The sequence below is a fragment of the Ambystoma mexicanum genome, chromosome 3q (assembly GCF_040938575.1).
Source record: "Ambystoma mexicanum isolate Mex_15411 chromosome 3q, UKY_AmexF1_1, whole genome shotgun sequence".
NCBI lineage: Eukaryota > Metazoa > Chordata > Amphibia > Caudata > Ambystomatidae > Ambystoma > Ambystoma mexicanum.
This window is the reverse complement of record NC_090926.1, coordinates 1,075,051,174-1,075,070,618: the sequence shown is the minus strand read 5'-3', so window position 1 is coordinate 1,075,070,618 and position 19,445 is coordinate 1,075,051,174. Positions and strand designations below refer to the sequence as shown.

General features: G+C 48.4%; 1 protein-coding gene across 1 annotated transcript in view; it reads left to right on the top strand.

The window, feature by feature from the left end:
- Positions 1–19,445, top strand: part of FASN (fatty acid synthase) — a 297,582-nt gene that overhangs the window by 197,561 nt on the left and 80,576 nt on the right. The window contains exons 17-28 of the mRNA XM_069655327.1: positions 40–231; positions 642–722; positions 821–1,009; positions 1,843–2,022; positions 2,285–2,488; positions 3,229–3,539; positions 3,627–4,016; positions 5,084–5,248; positions 12,349–12,467; positions 13,595–13,749; positions 14,224–14,427; positions 17,200–17,350. Of these exons, the coding sequence (XP_069511428.1) occupies positions 40–231; positions 642–722; positions 821–1,009; positions 1,843–2,022; positions 2,285–2,488; positions 3,229–3,539; positions 3,627–4,016; positions 5,084–5,248; positions 12,349–12,467; positions 13,595–13,749; positions 14,224–14,427; positions 17,200–17,350 (2,341 nt within the window). The remainder of the gene's footprint in view (positions 1–39; positions 232–641; positions 723–820; positions 1,010–1,842; positions 2,023–2,284; positions 2,489–3,228; positions 3,540–3,626; positions 4,017–5,083; positions 5,249–12,348; positions 12,468–13,594; positions 13,750–14,223; positions 14,428–17,199; positions 17,351–19,445) is intronic.

The following is a 19,445-nucleotide window of genomic DNA, read 5'->3' as shown; positions in this document are numbered from 1 at the left end:
TGTCTTTCAGTGGGATCTTGTGTTTGTTTATTCCAACAGAAATTAACCCAGAGTCCCCTGATTACTTTCTCATTGAGCACTGCATTGATGGGCGAGTTCTTTACCCGGCAACTGGGTACCTCGTGCTGGCATGGAGGACCCTAGCCCGGAACTTAGGGGTTGTTATGGAAACAACGCCCGTTTTGTTTGAAGATGTTACGATCCACCGTGCAACAATTCTTCCTAAAGCAGGTGAGGAGGAGTCATGGAGGGCAAGAGGATGGGTTGGGGATAGGAAGTAGTGTCAGTAACCAGATAGATGTGTGGGATCAGGGTCCACAGAGGAGTCAGTAAAGAAGCCAGAAAGATTTGAGCTATGGAAGCAGACACCAGATAGTTGTAAGTAACACGTAGGAGAGAAGGAAAATAATAGCTTTGGAGTTGTTTGGAAATGAAAAAATGATCTCTACACAGAATAGACAAAGTACAACAGACTGTAAAGAATTTTATGAGAAGAGATTCAAGTAGAAAAAAGAGGGTTGGGCGAGTGAGCGAAGAAGACAAGAGGGACATAGGGCCAGATATATAGGGCTGAAGTGTAATACAAGGAAGGCAGATGAGGTACTCTTTCATTTCTAACCAGTTGCCCCATCTCCTGGCAGGTTCTGTGCAGCTTGAAGTCAATTTAATGCCAGCATCAAGCCGCTTTGAGGTCTCTGAAGGTGGCAACCTGTCTGTGAGTGGTACGTAGCTAACACTAATTGAAGTGGGGTCACACAGGATATCTCCCACCACAAGCTGTACAACACTTCCCACATACCTCTTTCCTTTCTACCGCTAGGTAAGATCTCCCTCTTGGAAGAAACCGCATTAAATAATTTCAGAAACCAAACAAATGATCTGAAGGATGAAGATTCTGAAAATGTGCCTAAATTCTACCTCAAGGAGAAAGACATCTACAAGGAGCTGCGTCTGAGAGGCTACGACTATGGACCCGCATTCCAGGGAATTATAGAGTCGAACAACACAGGTTGGTGTCTATGTGCGCGGCAACGGGACAAGAAGACAAGCTTTTGAGTTGAACCCTGGTCAATGAAAGAGGTTTACCTTTGAGAATGTGCCAATAGTAAGCAAGCGGCAATGTAAACCATACATGATAGGTGTTCTTGTCATTGCAAAGCAGCAGTAAGAGGTATTGCTGGAGCAGTGAATGTGTAAGCACGGCCTGAAGATGGAGACAGAAGTCTGGGCATGGAAGGTTATCTGCCGCCGCGTGGTAGTGTTTGGCGTTTATGCAGTACTATTGAGGGTTCTGCTGTTGTGCGGCACCCTTGGCATATATAGCAGTGGTATGTCAGTAGCCTAGTTCAATGCATTTGCCTCCCCATGCATTTCTGCTTGGACACAGGTCTTATTCGAGTTGACCATGTGGGATAGGCACCCTTCAGGGGCCTATAAAGATATGGTACATTCTTGCTACCCAATGCAAATCATATAAATCTACCAGACCCATGCTGCTAAAAATGAATGCATTTACAAGCCTGGTTTTGCAGCCAGGTGTTAGTTAAGGATTGATAAATGCCTCCACCCGACCTCCACAGAAGGCAACGATAGTGGGAAAAGCGAACTACTCTCAAACTATCAGCGCAATAAAATAATTTTAAAATGCCAGCAGATCCAAGGGGACGCTTGGGTCCCTATAAGTGTCATTTGAGTATGCTTGTAGATTTGTGAAGGTCCTTACATGTAATGAACCACTGGGAGGGCCAGCGCATGCTAAGCAAGTGATTTAATGGCAGATTCCAAAGGGCATAGATAGTGTTACGGCTGAGTAGATTCTCTCTCTGCTCTTCTTTTCTGCAGGAGATGTGGGGAAACTGATGTGGAATGGGAACTGGGTGACCTTCCTGGACACCATGCTACAGATGATGGTAGTGGGGATGGCGGGCCGCAACCTGCGCTTGCCCACAAGGATTCGCTCTGTGTGCATCGATCCCACCTTACATCAAGAACGCGTGTGTCTGCACAGCGACGGTAAAGACGGTAAGTACTTAGGCTCTCCAAGGTCTTCGCACACCTCTGAGAAGTGTTCTCCCTTTGAGCCAGTGTTTGCCTCGGCTGCTTCCCTGTTTTGGATTCCCGTGTGGTATTTCCTGATTAGTCTTTTCACTATGTCCAGTGATGGAGCATCCTGGAAATCCTGAAGGCTATGGCCGATACCTCTTTCTTCACAATGTCGAGAGCTTGGAGGTGCATGCAAATGTTCCTTTTACTAACTCGCTCATCTCTGACTATTATTTTGCAGCTGCAAAAGTGATCGTTAATCGATGCTTGGACATGATCGTGGCAGGAGGTGTACAGCTCGCAGGACTCCATGCCACTATTGCCCCACGTCGCCAGCAGCAGCAGACACCGCCCATACTGGAGAAATTCACTTTCGTCCCCTACTTTGAGGAGGAGTGTTTGACCACTGATTCTCGGCTTCGAACCTTCCTGGCACTTTGCAAAGGTAGTATTATGTTTCGTAACCTGCACACTGAAAAACCCTGCATCCTCAGACCAAATTATCTCTATGCTAATGATTGAAAAGCCCCCATCACCATGCACACATCCCGTAGACGAGGGGCAAGGTGAAGAGGCGAGGGATGAAGTCAAGGCTTGGGTACATCAACAACCTTTCATATCATGTGGGTGCATCTTTCGCTCTACAGAACTACCACTGATAATCACTGTGTGTGCAGTCTCCTAACATCTTAGACACCTTACTTATCCCTCAAAAGGCACAGGTCATGTATGTGTAGGAGTCCTACAGCAGGGCTATGTCTCACAGTACACAGATCTGACTAAGCTAAGCCTTAGGCCTAACTGTCCCTCAAGATGCACAGATTTTGCAGACATTGACCTTACACGGCATGTCTATTTTTCAAGGCTGAAATTGTACTTGTGTGGGCCTCATATAGCAGAGATAGGCATCAGGTTGCATCGCTTTGACTGGGTTATGGCTGATATAGAGGTGTCGAATCTGCATGTGGAAGTGGTAACACTCTAAGATGCAGGGCCGGTGGAATTTGTCTTATCTTCTCCAGAAGCACTTTCATACACTTGCACTTGCCTTAAATTATACCATTCAGACTTTACGGAGCACAGGAAGTCTGGTATTGAACAGGGAATCACCCCAAAATCTGCAGCACAAAATTGTTATCCAGTTGACCGATGTTTAGGGAAATAATAAGTGTCTGTCTTCTTTAGGTCGGGTCCGGGAATTACAGGTCAAAGTAAAGCAGCATGGTGTCAGCTTGGCCATTCCTGGACTGGAGGGGGCGGACACTGGCCCAGTAACCGAAATCACTGAGAAAGGTCTCCTCAGACTTATCACCCGGATCTGTCAGTTGGAACTCAATGGAAACTTGCACTCTGAGCTTGAGAACACCGTCATTCACGAGAGGGGGCTGCTCCTTGAGGATCCGCTCTTGACAGGGCTCCTGGACTCGCAACACCTGAAGAGCTGCGTGGACATCGCACTGGAAAACACAACGGGTTCTAAAATGAAAATTGTGGAGGTGGGTTCCAGGCATGCTCTTCTGAAATCCATCTCTCCCAGTTTCTGTAAAGGCCCTGACCTCTGACCTCTTTCTTCCCTCTCTCAGGCATTGGCAGGAGATGGGCAAATGTTCTCCCGCATTCCGTCACTGTTGAACACGCAACCCATGCTGCAGTTAGACTACAGCATCACTGACCTCACACTAGACAGCCTGTCGGCCAGTGAAGACCAGCTCAAAGAGTCAGGACTGTCCATTGCCCAGTGGGACCCCTCAGGCACCGCACCAGCTAATCTGAGCGGTGCTGACATGCTGGTATGCAACTGCTCCATGAACCTTCTCCAGAACCCTCCAGAGAACCTCTCCAACATGGCAGGAGCCGTGAAAGAGGGAGGGTTTGTCCTGCTCCACACCCTCCTCAGGGGAGAAACCCTTGGGGAGATTGTTGCCTTCCTCACAACACAGGATGTTCAGCAGAAGCCGGGCCTGCTTTCACAGGTAAAGTCAGAGGGTACTAACGTTCCCCCCATTCTCCTACAGCTGCGCACAGACACTAATGCTTGAAAGAAATTACTCTAGTTGACAGAGAAGCACAGAAGGGACTTTATCACAGCAGTTTGATTTGTAACAGCAGTAGAACATCAGAGGATATGGCCAAGTATGGTCTATACAAGGAATATTCAAAACTTGTGTATAAGAGGAGACAGATCCCGAGGTATATACTAATTTTCCTGTGCCCAAAAAGATCTCTATACCTCAGTTTTCGAATGAACCAACTGCCTACACTCAAGAGAGTGGGGTGTTGGAACGGTGGTATAGAAAACTTAACCTGTAGACTATGTGGTGTGGTAGAACTAAGAGAAACAACAAAACATCTGGTCATGGGATGTACAGCGTTAAGGGAAGACCGGAAGAGACTTCTAGATATGACATAGAGCAATGAAGCGTGCTGGGTCAGTCTGATGGGTGGACAAGCGCAGAGCCTTATCCTGGCTCTTTGTGACCTGCTCTATGAAATCCTGGAGAAGCTAGGTAGAGTGGGGGAGGAAATTAGGAAATAAAAAGATTGACTATGAGGTAGTTGGAGTTTTTTTTTTCCTGCTTTAAAAGTTATATTCTTTCTTCCTGATGTTTTTGATCTTATTGTGTACAAGTGATGGGATAAAGGTGCAATTTTTCTTTTAAAAAAAAATGTTTTTGAATGTTTTGTATTAAAAATGTTTTTTAATATTTTGCATTTATTTGTGAAAGATTCCTTTCGGTTTACAGTTGGGACTCAAAACACAATAAAGGAAAAAGATACAGCAGTAAAACATGAAGAGTAGGTGCGAAAATGTGAAAGGAAATTCAATTGGAAAATTAACATTGATAATTTAAGGAGCGCATGTGGTCTAATTGGTTATGCTGTCTCGCATTTACCCATAATGCTTCTCTCCTGCTTTGAACTGTTTACCCATGTTTCTGCCCTCCTTCCTTGCCACGGCAGGCCAGGTGGAAGGAATTGTTGAGCTTCTGCCTCTTTGACCATCTCCCTCTAATGCTCAGCTTCCTCTGTTCCTACACAGGCAGAGTGGAAGGAATTGTTCGGTCTCGCCGGTCTGAACCTGGTTTCTATGAAAACATCCTTTTATGGCTCTGTCCTCTTCCTGTGCCGCCGGCAGGTTCCGGTCAAGACACCTATATTTCTACCTGTGGAGGAGACGGACTGCCACTGGGTGGAACCATTGAAGGTAATGCGGCTGAATTCCGCTCATGGTTGCCTAGCGCTACTCCTTAACCTGAGGACTCTCGCAGCCAACACTGACTCGGCTCATGGTTCAGCATATGTAAATTGGTGGAGGTGAGGGATGCCAGTCACGGAGCAAAGGGTTCAGTAGCTGCCCCTTTCATGGACATGGAAGGGGAAGGGTATTTATTAGCAGATTCCTGAAAGCAGGGAGTACAGACCTGTAGGGATCACTGTTGCAGAGTGCAGAAGGGACAGCCCCCCAAAGTACTGTCATGAATGGAAGGGGGGGTCTGTAGAAGGAACTGTCGCATGGAGTTGAGGGTAAGGTTCTGTGAAAGGACGGTTTTTCATTGACTTACCTTCTAAAAATATAAAACAGTTAATGCCCTTCACACCATAACAGTGCTCAGGCCCCCATCCCGTGCAACAATCTTTTGTGTGGTGGGAGTTCTTTAACCATAATGTGTAGTTGGAAAAATCAGAGTTCCCCTTTGTGCATCAAATTTTCCTATAACCTTTTTTAAATGGATTTCCAAAATCAGCCCTGGGGAGGGGATTTTGGGAGGCCACCATATTATGGTAAACAGTGAGACACTGAGAGTTTAGCCTAACCAAACAAAGGTAAGTTAGCAGAGTGTCAAACCTCAGTCTCAGGAAGGGTGTGCGAGTGGTCTAGTGCCACAATAAGTCCACACAGAGCAACACAATAATTCCAGTTTGACAGGTAAGTCTAAGATATACAATAGTTAATTAGGCCTTTAAAATACACACTAAACAAGTAAACCCTCTAGTCGAATATTGTCACACTAACACTTATAAAACAGTTATATACATTCACCCATAGGAAACGTAGGAAAGCATGTGATTCAATAAAACGTGCAACACAGGTAAGTACTTGAATGCATTAGAATTAAAAAAAGACACTTCAGAATAATCCTAGAACAAGTTCTTTCCTAGCTCTTATAAAGTCCAACCCTCAGTTGGTTTGAGGCAATGTAACCAAAAGTCACTATATACTTCAACGGTTGGTTTATGAAGAGATTGGTGATGCCAGTGTTTATGATTAAAAGAGTCAAAAAGTTAAAGTTCAGGTAAGTAAATTAATTCAATCCCATACACTAGGATAGGCCTAGGAAGGGATCCTTGGCCAGGCCTCCACCATCAAGAAAGTGCTTAGGGACCGGACATTACACCCATGTAACCCTATGGAGGCAGAGGGGAGGGGAGAAACAGGTATGATATGATTTGATAAGATATTTATAATGTGCCTATACAAATGTTTTTCTAGGCGCCACAAGACAAGGGAGGGGGGACAGAGGGGAGGCAAGACAAAGGATGCTACTAGGACTTGTGACATTTGGATTGTGCAAGTGTGACAAGAGAAGTGCAGGGGGAAAGGAGAGGGGAAAATCAGGGAAAAGGGTAGGGGGAAGTGCTATCAGGGCAGCATGACTCTGAGTAAGTGCAGCAGGGCAGTGCAGCTCTGGGTAAGTGCAAGGAGGCAGGGGGGCTGTAAGGGTTACAGTCACAGCCCCTAAGTGCGTGGTCATGGAGGAGCCTGGAACCCAGTGAGACTCGGGGTACCACGCAACCGGTCGGTGCAGCAGACAGCTAAGTTAGCAAGGGAGCGAGAGAGAGAAGGCAGAGGAGAATAGGAAGGACTTGAGCTGCTTCCAGAACTTCAGGTGGCCCGGCTCAAGTCTGAGAGGGGCAGAGAGGCCATTCCAGAGGGAGTCATCTGCAGAGGAGCGAGATCTACCCCCACCCACTTTCTGCTTGGAGAAGCGTCTGACAGTCAGAGGGTTAGAGGTATCTGAGCAAATGGCTCTAGAAGGAAGATATTTAGGTAGAGAGAGGTGGCTATAGTGAGGGCCCCATAAAGCCTTGTGGACGATGCAGAGGGTCTTGAACTTGATCCTTGCAGCCTCCGGGAGCCAGTGGAGACATTTGAGGTCTGGAGAGATGCGGTTCCTGGGCTTGTGGCCAAGGATATGTTTCACAGTCTTGTTCTGGAATAATTGCAGGGGGCGAATAGTAGAGGTAGGCAGATTGAGAAAGAGGCTGTTGCAGTAGTCCTGCCTGGAGAGAACCAGGACTCTGAAGACAGTGAGCTTCTGGGGGAAAGTTCCAAAAGGAAGTATATCTGAGGGTGGCATCTAAGATGACACCAAGGTTTTTTGCCTCACAGGAAGGCAAGGGTAGAGGGCCCAGGGAGGGCAGCCAGAGGGATAGAGGGAAAGTGAGAGCAGGGTCCCAATAAGAAGGATCTCGGTCTTACTGGCATTAAGGCAGAGCTCGTTGGAAGCGCACCAATCCTGAATCGCGGATAGACAGTCAGGGATGAGTGAAGAAGGAGAGGAGGCTGAGGGAAGCCTGAAAGAGAGCTAAGTGTCATCAGTATAACACTGAAAGTTAGAAGAGAAGGTGGAGATCAGGTGGCCCAAAGGGGCCAGCTAGACATTGAAAAGCCAGTGTGAGAGGATAGAGTCCTGGGGAACACCCCATGTAGATAGAGAGGTGGTGGAGAGAAAGGACCCAAGTTGGACCTGGGAGGGTCAGTCCAGGAGGAAGGAGGTTAGCCACGCCAGGGCCTGATCCGTGATTCCCAGGTTCTCGCAGAGTCGAATGATCAGTGTGGCTTGAGTGACTGTATCAAACGCAGTGGAGAGGTCAAGGAGGATGAGGACAGAGGGAGATCTGGAATCAAGATTAGAGAGCAGATCTCACAGGTGTTCAGGAGCGCAGTTTCTGTGCCTCTGGCTGCTCTGAAGCCAGACTAATGGTCATGGAGATGACCAACAGATTCAGTGTGGAGAGTAAGCAGGGAGATGGCTAGCTTCTCCAGGCGTGTGCCCAGGAAAGGGGTAATGGAGATCGGGCGTTAGTTTGCCAGACACGTAGAATCTGCAGAAGACTTTTTTAGGAGGGGGTGCCCAAGGGAGTGCTTGCGGATATAGGGGAACGGTCCAGAGGTGAAAGAGTGACTACAGAAATCAGCCAAGGCTGGAGCAAAGGTGTAAATTTGGTCCTTAATAGTTTTGGAGGGGCAGTGGAGCACCTGTTTGGATGACACTTACAGAGATCAGTCTTGTCTAGAAACAACATCAGGTGGTGTCCGAGAGAAGGAGGAGAGGGAGCGGCAGCTAAAGGGGGCCTGAGAGAGGTAGAGAGGAGGAGGTGGAAAGGGAAAAAAGGATGTCCTGAGTTTTAGTGGTGAAATCGGAAGCCAAGGCCGTACATAGAGCCGGGAAGGGAACAGGAGAAGTGGAGACTGCCCTTGGATTGGCCAGCTCCTTACAGATTTGAATGAGTTTGGCCATGTTGTTGGAGGCCACAGAGGCACGCACTTGAATATGGACCCTCTTCTTGGAGAAGACAGAGAATCTGTTTTGCATTTGGAGCAGGCAGCAGACCAGTGTGTCAGAGGATGCGCCCAAAGCCCTCCACTTCCACTCAGCCAGCGTTTCAGGGCGGCAAGGTCAGAGTCATACCAAGAGTTGCACTTGGATGTAGGCTTCATACGGATTCTCATGACAGGGGTAAGGATGACCAAGGTATTGGAGATAGAAAGATGCAGGTTAGAGCGAGCTGTGTCAGGGTGGGAGTCAGCGGCAGGAGTAGGAGGAGAAGAGAAAGTTGAGGCAAATGTGGCCAGTGAGACTCGCTTCATGAGCCGGATGACCGAGAAGGATGGTGGCAGTGCTGGGGAGGGCCTTGCCAGGGGGACAAGAAGGTTCAGGTGGGAAGAGAGCAGAAAGTAGTCAGTCCAAGAGAGGAGTACTGAGAGGGTTAGAGAGGGGGATATATGAGGAGGTAAGACCATCCAAGGTGTGTGCAGCAGAGTGCGTCAGACCAGAGGGTAGGATGGAAAGGGAGAGAGAGAGGTGCAAAGGTTGTGGAAGAGCCCGGAGGAGGAATTGGAAGCATCCAGGTGGATATTGAGGTCTTCAAGGAGGAGAAGTTGAGAGGACATCCCATTCTGAGAGGAAGAGGGTGACCTGGACAGGTGGCCTGTAGATGGTGGCCACAGTCAGAGAGAGGCCAGGAGAGATAGAGTGCCTCCAGACCAGGCATTTGAAGGAGGAATAGGCCTGCATAGGAATGACAGAAGCAGGGACCCACTCAGGAAAGATCAGAGCCACTCCACCTCTGTGCCGGTTGGTTCGGGGCTTAGAGAGGATCGTGTAGCCCTCAGGGAGGAAAGTGTCAAAACTTGTGACAGAGCTGGCCTTGAACCATGTCTCGGTGAGAGCGAGGACATCCAGGTCAAGGTCTTCGAGGAGGTGGCAGATGTCAGAGGAATGATTGACAGCAGAGCAAGAGTTGAGGGTAGCGGTGTGGAGAAGGTTAACACATTTGAAAGACTTCCAGGGTGGGGCACAGGAGTGAGGTACATCCAGCGGCAGAGGGGCCTGAGAGTGGGCAGAGGCAGTAGATGGAGGTGGCATAGGGGCCAGAGAGGAAGTGGAGGAGTGTGCTAGAGAGGAGGCAGAAGAGGAGGATAGACGAGACAGAGGTGCCAGAGAGGTAGGAGAAGGGAGGAATTTTTAAAGCGCAGGAGACGCCTATCATGAAGGAGGAAATTGGGCTGAGAGCCCTGGATCATGATGGTACCATTTAGATAGACATTGATGATTGCTTTAGAGGAATGGAAGTAGGTCCAGAGGACCTCCCATCGGGTGCCACCATTAATGGTACGTTAACTTACTACAGACTTTGATTTCTCTAGGGACCACTGCTGGTGTTCCGGAATCCGTTGGGGACACAATCTTCTGTTCTTGGTCCCGTCGAGGAAGGGCCAGAGGTGGCGGCAACATAGGTCACGTTCGGATACAGGATTTAGTTTGTCAGTCGAAGCTCTTAGGAATCGGTTCCAGACAGTTTCCAGTAGAACAAAGAAAGCTGAACATGTATGTAGAGCAGACTACCTCTGGACACCTCCAGGGATCGATGAAGGAGTCTTACGATGGGAGTCACCATGATCAAGCAGTGACAGGGGATCTTCAATGGACGAACAAAGGAGCAGGCCTAGCACAACATCCATTCATGCAAGAAGGAGCAGGCGTCTTGTTATACAAGTTGAAGATCCTCCATGTTTGACAGATGAACTCAGAATGGTGACGGCTGCAGCAAGGTTGAGAAACCTGGTCACTTCCACTGGTTGGTGCAGGGACACTTATGAAGGCTCAAAACGTACAAATCCTTGAGCAGTTGTCGAGACTGGTGGTTTGCACTGGTCCAGGGGTTGAAGCACTGACAAGGTTCTTTTTGAGATCAGGCATAGGAGCAGGGCTTCACTGGGACTTCATTGGAGTTGGTGTTGGTCAGCTCTAGGGGGTCGTCCTTGGTCGTCAACTGTCTGCTCATCTTCGTAGAATACTTTACTCCAATGATAATCTCTTGGATGGCTGAAGTAGCCCTCCTTTTTTCCGAGATTTGGACTGACCATATGCCCAATCCCACCAATTGTAAGGACCAGCACCATTCAAACAGGCAGTGGGAATCCAATCATGGATAGCCACTGCCCACAAACATCTGCCCAGCTACAGACATTCAGACAACAATATGGCCAAAGGGGAAGTGACCACCTTGTGGCACGACTATCTACTCATCCTACGAACATTGTAAAAGTAACCAAAAACATATTACAGAAAAAAGATGTAAGGATACAAAGTATGATAACTGCACTTTAAGTTGATGTGTACAATTTTAACAATAAAAGAAAATCACAAAAACAGACAATGGGCTTCATTACGAGTACGGCAGTGCAGGGAAAAAATTGTATTAATGCAGTGGTAAGTGTGTTAACACTGCATTACTGCACTGCTGTACTATAACTTTGATGGTAAGGTGGAGAATTTTCTTCCAGCATAATGCTGGGGACTTACACCGCTTACCACAACTCGTAATCCCACTGTAAATCAGTGGGATCAAGTGGTGGTAACAATTAATCCGTTTGGGTGTATTCTTTCATATTTACCACTGATATACCGCCAAACCTGTAATGAGGACCATACTCAGTACTGATCAGTTTCCTCATAAGAATGAGCAAGAGGGTAAATGAGTAAATGAGAAGCTTATTCGACATCAACCGTCCTGGCTACTGTGTTCAGGGGTTCAATTGTTGTTGAATATTCCCCGTTCTCGATGTGTGACTAGGGGTGACAGGAGATTTGCTGTCTATGGCCCTCGCATAGCATACTCTGAAAAAGTAAGTCCTTGGGATCGTTCTGTAAGTTTTGTAGAGCTCTGAAAACTTTACTTTTTAAATAATGTGACTTCTAGATGTGCCATCTCTGCTTTTGTCCCTCCTACCAGCTGTCCTTTTTTCCAATTGTTTATGTATCTTATGCTCATCTCACAATACCATCTGTGCCTCTATATGAATCAGTTTGTCCTTGTGCGCGTATCAGGACAGGGTTAAAAACAAAGCAAAAATAAAGGGTGTCCAACAGAAGTCCATGGGAGGAAAGCAGCAAAAAGAACATCTTACCTTACACACCTTGAATACTGGAGTCCTGGGTAGGGGAACAACTCTCTCTTTAGAGGGCGCCATTGTGCAGAGTTGAGGGGCAGGTTCTTTTGAGGACATTGCTGCATTTGGTGGAGATATGGGCTCTATAGAGGGTACAATTACACAGTGGCAGAGAGAAAGGCCCTATAGAGGTATAGAGTACCCGTAGAGGGCACTGTCGCAAGTGGCAGAGTGGAGGGCTCTGTATTGGGCACTGTCACAAGGTGGTTAGGGAAGGAATGCATAGTGAACATTGCCACAGGTTCTGTACAAGGCACAGTCACAAGTGGAGGGATCTGTGGTGGGCACGGTCAAGTGGTATTAAAGCAAAGGATCTCTACGGAAGCCACTATCAAAGCGGTGTGGCCAAAAGCTCTTCACAGGACACTGTCCCAAATGCTTGAGTAGAGGCCCCTGCAGAGAACACTTTTGTATAGGTTGTAGACAAGGACTCTGTAGTGAGGCAGTAGACTTGAAAAAGAAGCCGGCTCCGGCTGTGACCCCATGGCTACCAGCACAAGCTGATTGTTGAAGAATTGTGGAAACAAGATGCACTCTAACCTGGCTCACCTGGACCTCTCTTGCAGACGTTGCTTGCGGACTCTTCAGAGCAACCCCTCTGGTTGACTGCAACCCGTCGTGGGGACTGCGGCATTGTGGGGATGGTCAACTGCTTGTGCCAGGAGCCCGGAGGCCACAGGGTCAGGTAAGACCGCATGTGTAATGTGAATGTGATCACCACCAACCACCGCCATTGTTGGCCAACATACAATCACCATCATGCTTTTATTCTTTGTTTTATTGTATTATGCTTGTATGGGGATTTTATTGATGAACCTTGAATAAGTTATAAGAAACAATTGAGCAATGAAGGGGAGGGGATGGATAAGGCCTGTAGCTACTGCAATACATTGGATTTAAAAAGAGGGCCGATGGGAAAAAGGTTAGTGGAAGATCAGACTGTGGAGACAGAGAATTGTTATCCTAATTAGTATTTGTGTAAGCATTATGATTGTTACCAGTATTATTATTAGACTAAATGAATTCAATCAAGAAGCCCAAAGGGGTGGCAGAGTGGATGATACGAGCAGATCTATCGAGAGTGAGTAAACACCAAGGTAGGACTGGGTGAGAATATGTCTAAACCTAAAGGGGCACTGCAGAGAAACACGAAGGCAGCCAAGGCGAGATGGGATGCCCCTGTCTGTGTGACCTTAGCGGGTGATGGCGAAAAGGAGCAGGATGAAAGATGGCAACGTTTCGAGAAACAGCTCAGACTGGCTGCGGGTGAAGGCAGCAGGAAACTGAGTCAAGCACAAATAGGGTGAGAAGAGGAAAAAGAAGAGTTTCTCTTTGTGGTCGGTGAGACGCAATCGCCAGGCTAACAGGTTGAGCGTCTGCTTCTAATAGGATAAACTAATTATACAAGATAGTATAAGGACATTATGGATATGATTTCTTACTTTGAGAGTACACATTCCACAAATACTGCAGTGAGTGAATGCTGAGCTGAGGGTCACAGAAGAGGGGGGGCCTGTGCTTGGCACTAATGTGTAAAGTATGACTCATAATAATTACGTCAACATGCAAAGGAAAGGTCTATAGGTGGCCACAGCCAGTAACAGAGGGCTTTGACTTCCTTTATAGCCAGTCACTGTAAGCGTGTGTTGACCGTCCTCTGCAGAGTTATGCGCCTAACTTGACTATCAGGCCGCAGGTTTGAGGAGGTGGGGGTCCATGTTTCAATAAAACCAGTACCATTGAGTTAGCTCTTAATTGAGACTTCTTGAAAGAAGGGTAACTCTGAGCTGGTCCCCTTTCTCTGCTTTGCAGATGTGCTTTCGTGTCCAACCTGCGGCCATCCTCAAACCACCCAGCGTTGGGTCCCCATGCAGCCGAGATGCAGACCCTTCTCCACAAGGACTTGGTGATGAACATCTACCGTGATGGACAGTGGGGATCCTTCCGACACATCCTGCTGCCTCAAGGTGACTTCAACAATGTGTACCATTAAGCTCCTTACTTCTTCTCCAACATTATCACAACCCAATTCTGTATTTGGCCGGCCCTATTCTAGCCCTGAAATACCACATGCTATGTTCCTAACTGCCCCATACCTTTTCGATGAACTGCCATGCTACTGAATTGCCCAATCCCATTTCACTAAAGATCCTGATCCTGTCCAGTTCCTGAACTGCCATATCACATCCCCAATCTGCCACATCCTCCATTTGGGAATTACCACATCCCATCCCTGAAACCGACTATCTTATCCCTAAGCTACTACCTTATAGCCCTTCACTTCCCCCACCCATTCCCAAACTGACTCAGCACACTTCCAAACCGTAGCATACCTCCCTAGACTGCCCCATCCCATTCCTGTTTTTCCCCACCCTCTGTAGGACATACACTGCAGGTTACCGGAATGCCATGCGTTTGTCTGACAAGTCTCTGTTCTGCAGATCTCCCTCAGGAGGAAACGGACTGCGCGTATGTGAATGTACTGACCCGGGGAGACCTTTCATCGCTGCGCTGGATCACCTCTCCGCTGCAACACTTCCAGACAAAGGATCCTAATGTGCAGCTTTGTAGAATCTACTATGCCTCACTGAACTTCAAGGACATCATGCTGGCAACGGGGAAACTCCCCCCGGATGCCTTGCCAGGTGAGCCAACATCCCAGGTTAACTTCCTTTACATGCATGCCTCCATCCAGCGAGCCTCCTATCCAGGTTAGTCTCCATCCAGGTGCGGGTCTATGACTCCATCACAGGGTAGTCCTTTTCTAAGTGATTCCACGTCCTAGTTGAACCTCCATTCCAGGTGGTCTCTTCTCTGTGGAGAGCTTCGTTCCCACCGGAAGCCTCCATCCCAGGTGAGCCTCGATTCTAGTTTAACATCCATTTAATTATAGTTTTTCCAAGCTGCGCCCTATTGCTGTGCGCCAACTGTACATTTTTCAAAGTGTCTCTTCTGTGCAGCAGTTCGTTTTGACTCTAAGTATCTCTCCGTATGGAATAGGGCACAGCTTGGAAATACTATTGTTGGAGTCTATTGTATCGGTCACAATAAAAGTGTGCATGTGTGCAGACAACTGGGAACAGTAACATTTAAAGTAAAAGACTCGCCCAGGGAAAAGACCAAAATATTGACCGAAATTACTGAATACATCCATTTAATGATGCACACTTTCTCATCTGACAGACACTCTGGTGCAGCTACTCCACCACAGGTGTGCCTTCATCCAGATAAGGTTCTTTCTTACTGAAGTCCCTCCCAGGAGAGCATGCAGCCTAGGTGGTCTTCAATCACAGCTAAGCCTTCAGCCTAGGTGATCTTCAATCACAGCTGAGCCTTCAGCCAAGGTGATCTTCAATCACAGCTGAGCCTTCAGCCTAGGTGATCTGCAATCACAGCTGAGCCTTCAGCCAAGGTGATCTTCAATCACAGCTGAGCCTTCAGCCTAGGTCATCTCCAATCACAGCTGAGCCTTCAGCCTAGGTCATCTTCAATCACAGCTGAGCCTTGAGCCTAGGCGATCTTCAATCACAGCTGAGCCTTCAGCTTAGATGATCCGCAATCACAGCTGAGCCATCAGCGTAGATGATACGCAATCACAGCTGAGCCATCAGCCTAGGTGATCTTCAATCACAGCTGAGCCTATAGCGTAGGTGATCTTCAATCACAGCTGAGCCTTCAGCCTAGGTGATCTGCAATCACAGCTGAGCCTTCAGCCAAGGTGATCTGCAATCACAGCTGAGCCTTCAGCCAAGGTGATCTTCAATCACAGCTGAGCCTATAGCCTAGGTGATCTTCAATCACAGCTGAGCCTTCAGCCTAGGTCATCTTCAAACACAGCTGAGCCTTCAGCCTAGGTCATCTTCAAACACAGCTGAGCCTTCAGCCTAGGTCATCTTCAATCACAGCTGAGCCTTCAGCCAAGGTGATCTTCAATCACAGCTGAGCCTATAGCGTAGGTGATCTTCAATCACAGCTGAGCCTTCAGCCTAGGTCATCTTCAATCACAGCTGAGCCTTCAGCCTAGGTCATCTTCAATCACAGCTGAGCCATCAGCCTAGGTCATCTTCAATCACAGCTGAGCCTTCAGCCTAGGTGATCTTCAATCACAGCTGAGCCATCAGCCTAGGTAAGACCCCATACAGAGTCAGACTTCATCCAGGTGAGCTACTATGAAGAGGAGGCTCCTTCCCTGGTGTCACACCTGCCGAGTATGCCTTGCCCCCCCTCTTCTTAAAGATGATCCTGCTTTATCAGTCAGCCTCCATCCCAGCTGAGCCCAAATCCAAGTTTGCTGCCTTTTTGTTGAGTCCCAGTTGGTGAACCATCATCCAGGGTTGCATCTCCTTCCCAAGAGAACCTCCATTCTCACCAGATGAGCCTACAACTGTCTGATGCCCACCTAAGTTGCACTACATACCTGGTAAGATTCTACACAGGTGATCTTCTTTACCCAGGTGTGCCTCCTTCCAAGGGGAGTCTCATCCCTTCTAGGTGATCCTTGTGTCCAGGTAAGCAGCCCTCAAAATGATCCACCTTCCTAGGTGATCCCCCTTGTCAGGTGAACTGCCTGCACAGGTAGGCCTTTCTTACCAGATCTGTAAAGCACATTACAGCTACATCAGATACCACATGAAGATCTTCCAGCCCCCAAACAACTTTCGCAACACTCTGTGACTGTAGCAAGCTTAACTAGCCAACAACTACAGTACATGCATTAATATGCCAACACACCAGCCTCCCCCAAGAGTGGCAATGCTAAGCACAAACAATACACACTAATTTCTATACTTTAAATAATGTTTTTTAAGAGCTTGTGAAGCATTACCCTGGTACCCCTACAGGTATAAGTATTGCGGTATCATTTCCTACAGTAAAAAGACATACTCCTTCTTTACAAGTTCAGCCTGTGATAAATTGCTAGTGGTAATTCTGCTATTGCCACTTTTTAGCAGGACCTGAATTACCACCTGTTAAACTGCATTGCCAAATTATGATTTTACCTCCAGGATAACGCTGGAGGTGAATCCTCCACTATACCTCAAAAAATCACCGGATTCGCTGATAAAGAATGACTGCTCATGATAAACCATCAAAATCATATGGGGATTAACACCGCTTCACCACCTCTTGTAATCCTGTGGTAGATCTGCTGGGCCAAGTGACAATAACAGTAAATGGGTTTGGCAGTAATCCTATCAGAATTACTACCAAACTCGTAATGAGGCGGATTGGGATTTTGGTAGTGGCTTGACATCCAAGATCTAATGGTGGACATTAATTTATCGTGCTGGAGTATGGCCATGTGGATGCGATTGGCGGAGCCTTGTATATCCTCATCCTATTAGTGGATGGCGATGCTGCTCTGCATGACCAGATCTCCCAAACAATTTTTCAAAATCTCTTTTCTTTCTCTTCAGATGCCCAAGCACTGCAGCACTGCATCCTGGGAATGGAGTTTTCAGGTCGTGATCCCACTGGCAAAAGGGTTATGGGTCTTATTTCTGCAAAAGCTCTAGCGACCGTGGTGGACGCAGACCGGAGGTTCCTGTGGGACGTCCCTGAGAATTGGTGAGGGGGGCTTTCATGGTTTACCCAAAATAAGTATAAAATCTGACATAAGCAATCGCTTGGAATTGGTGAGAGCCGGAGGAAGTATGAAGAAGTGTGGACATGGCCAGCAGGACACTACACGGGCAGGTGTTGGGTATGGCAGAGGCAGCCTCACAGCAGTATCAATTCTGGGATTGAGAAGGGTGAGGGCAACCCGCAGGGCAATGCAGAGGCAGGAATGGAGAAGGGCCAAGACAGTCTATGGGTCCCTGTACAGGTAGGGTAGGAGACCGGCCAAGACAGCCACAGGTCACTATGCAGCTAAGGATGGTTTAGTGCTCAGACCACCTGTCCAGGCAGGAATGGAGACAGACGGAGAAAGCCCTATAGGGGGTGGAGAAGGGGTGGGTGGACACATCCTGACGGCCACTGCACATGCAGGAATGAAGCAACGCTGGGGCAGCCTGTGGGTCAGTGTACAGGCAGGAAGGAAGCAATGCTGGGACAGCCTGTGGGTCAGTGTACAGGCAGGAATGAAGCAATGCTGGGGCAGCCTGTGGGTCAGTGTACAGGCAGGAAGGAAGCAATGCTGGGACAGCCTGTGGGTGAGTGTACAGGCAGGAAGGAAGCAATGCTGGGACAGCCTGTGGTTCAGTGCACAGGCAGGAAGGAAGCAATGCTGGGATAGCCTGTGGGTCGGTGTACAGGCAGGAATGAAGCAATGCTGGGGAAGCGTGTGGGTCAGTGAACAGGCAGGAATGAAGCAATGCTGGGACAGCCTGTGGGTCAGTGTACAGGCAGGAAGGAAGCAATGCTGGGACAGCCTGTGGGTCAGTGTACAGGCAGGAATTAAGCAATGCTGGGACAGCCTGTGGGTCAGTGTACAGGCAGGAATTAAGCAATGCTGGGACAGCCTGTGCATCAGTGCACATGCAGGAACGAAGCAATGCTGGGGTAGCCTGTGGGTCAGTGTACAGGCAGGAATGAAGACATGCTGGGACAACCTGTGGGTCAGTGTACAGGCAGGAATAAAGCAATGCTGGGAAAGCCAGTGGGTCGGTGTACAGGCAGGAAGGAAGCAATGCTGGGGCAGCCTGTGGGTCAGTATACAGGCAGGAAGGAAGGAATTCTGGGGCAGCCTGTGGGTCGGTGTACGCGCAGGAAGGAAGAAATGCTGGGACAGCCTGTGGGGCCCTGTACAGATAGAGAAGGAGAACGGCCGAGACACCCACAGGTCACTATTCAGCTAAGGGTGGTTTAGTGCTCAGACCGCCTGTCCAGGCAGGAATGGAGATGGACGGAGAAAGCCCTATATAGGGAGTGGAGAAGGGGTGGGTGCACACATTCTGACTGCCACAGCACATGCAGGAATGAAGCAATGCTGGGACAGCCTGTGGGTCAGTGCACATGCAGGAATTAAGCAATGCTGGGCCAGCCTATGGGTCAGTGTACAGGCAGGAATTAAGCAATGCTGGAACAGCCTGTGGGTCAGTGCACAGGCAGGAAGGAAGCAATGCTGGGATAGCCTGTGGGTCGGTTACAGGCAGGAATGAAGCAATGTTGGGGCAGCGTGTGGGTCAGTGAACAGGCAGGAATGAAGCAATGCTGGGACAGCCTGTGGGTCAGTGTACAGGCAGGAAGGAAGCAATGCTGGGACAGCCTGTGGGTCAGTGTACAGGCAGGAATTAAGCAATGCTGGGACAGCCTGTGGGTCAGTGTACAGGCAGGAATTAAGCAATGCTGGGACAGCCTGTGCGTCAGTGCACATGCAGGAACGAAGCAATGCTGGGATAGCCTGTGGGTCAGTGTACAGGCAGGAATGAAGAAATGCTGGGACAACCTGTGGGTCAGTGTACAGGCAGGAAGGAAGCAATGCTGGGGCAGCCTGTGGGTCAGTATACAGGCAGGAAGGAAGAAATGCTGGGTCGGTGTACGCGCAGAAAGGAAGAAATGCTGGGACAGCCTGTGGGGCCCTGTACAGATAGAGAAGGAGAACGGCCGAGACACCCACAGGTCACTATTCAGCTAAGGGTGGTTTAGTGCTCAGACCGCCTGTCCAGGCAGGAATGGAGATGGACGGAGAAAGCCCTATATAGGGAGTGGAGAAGGGGTA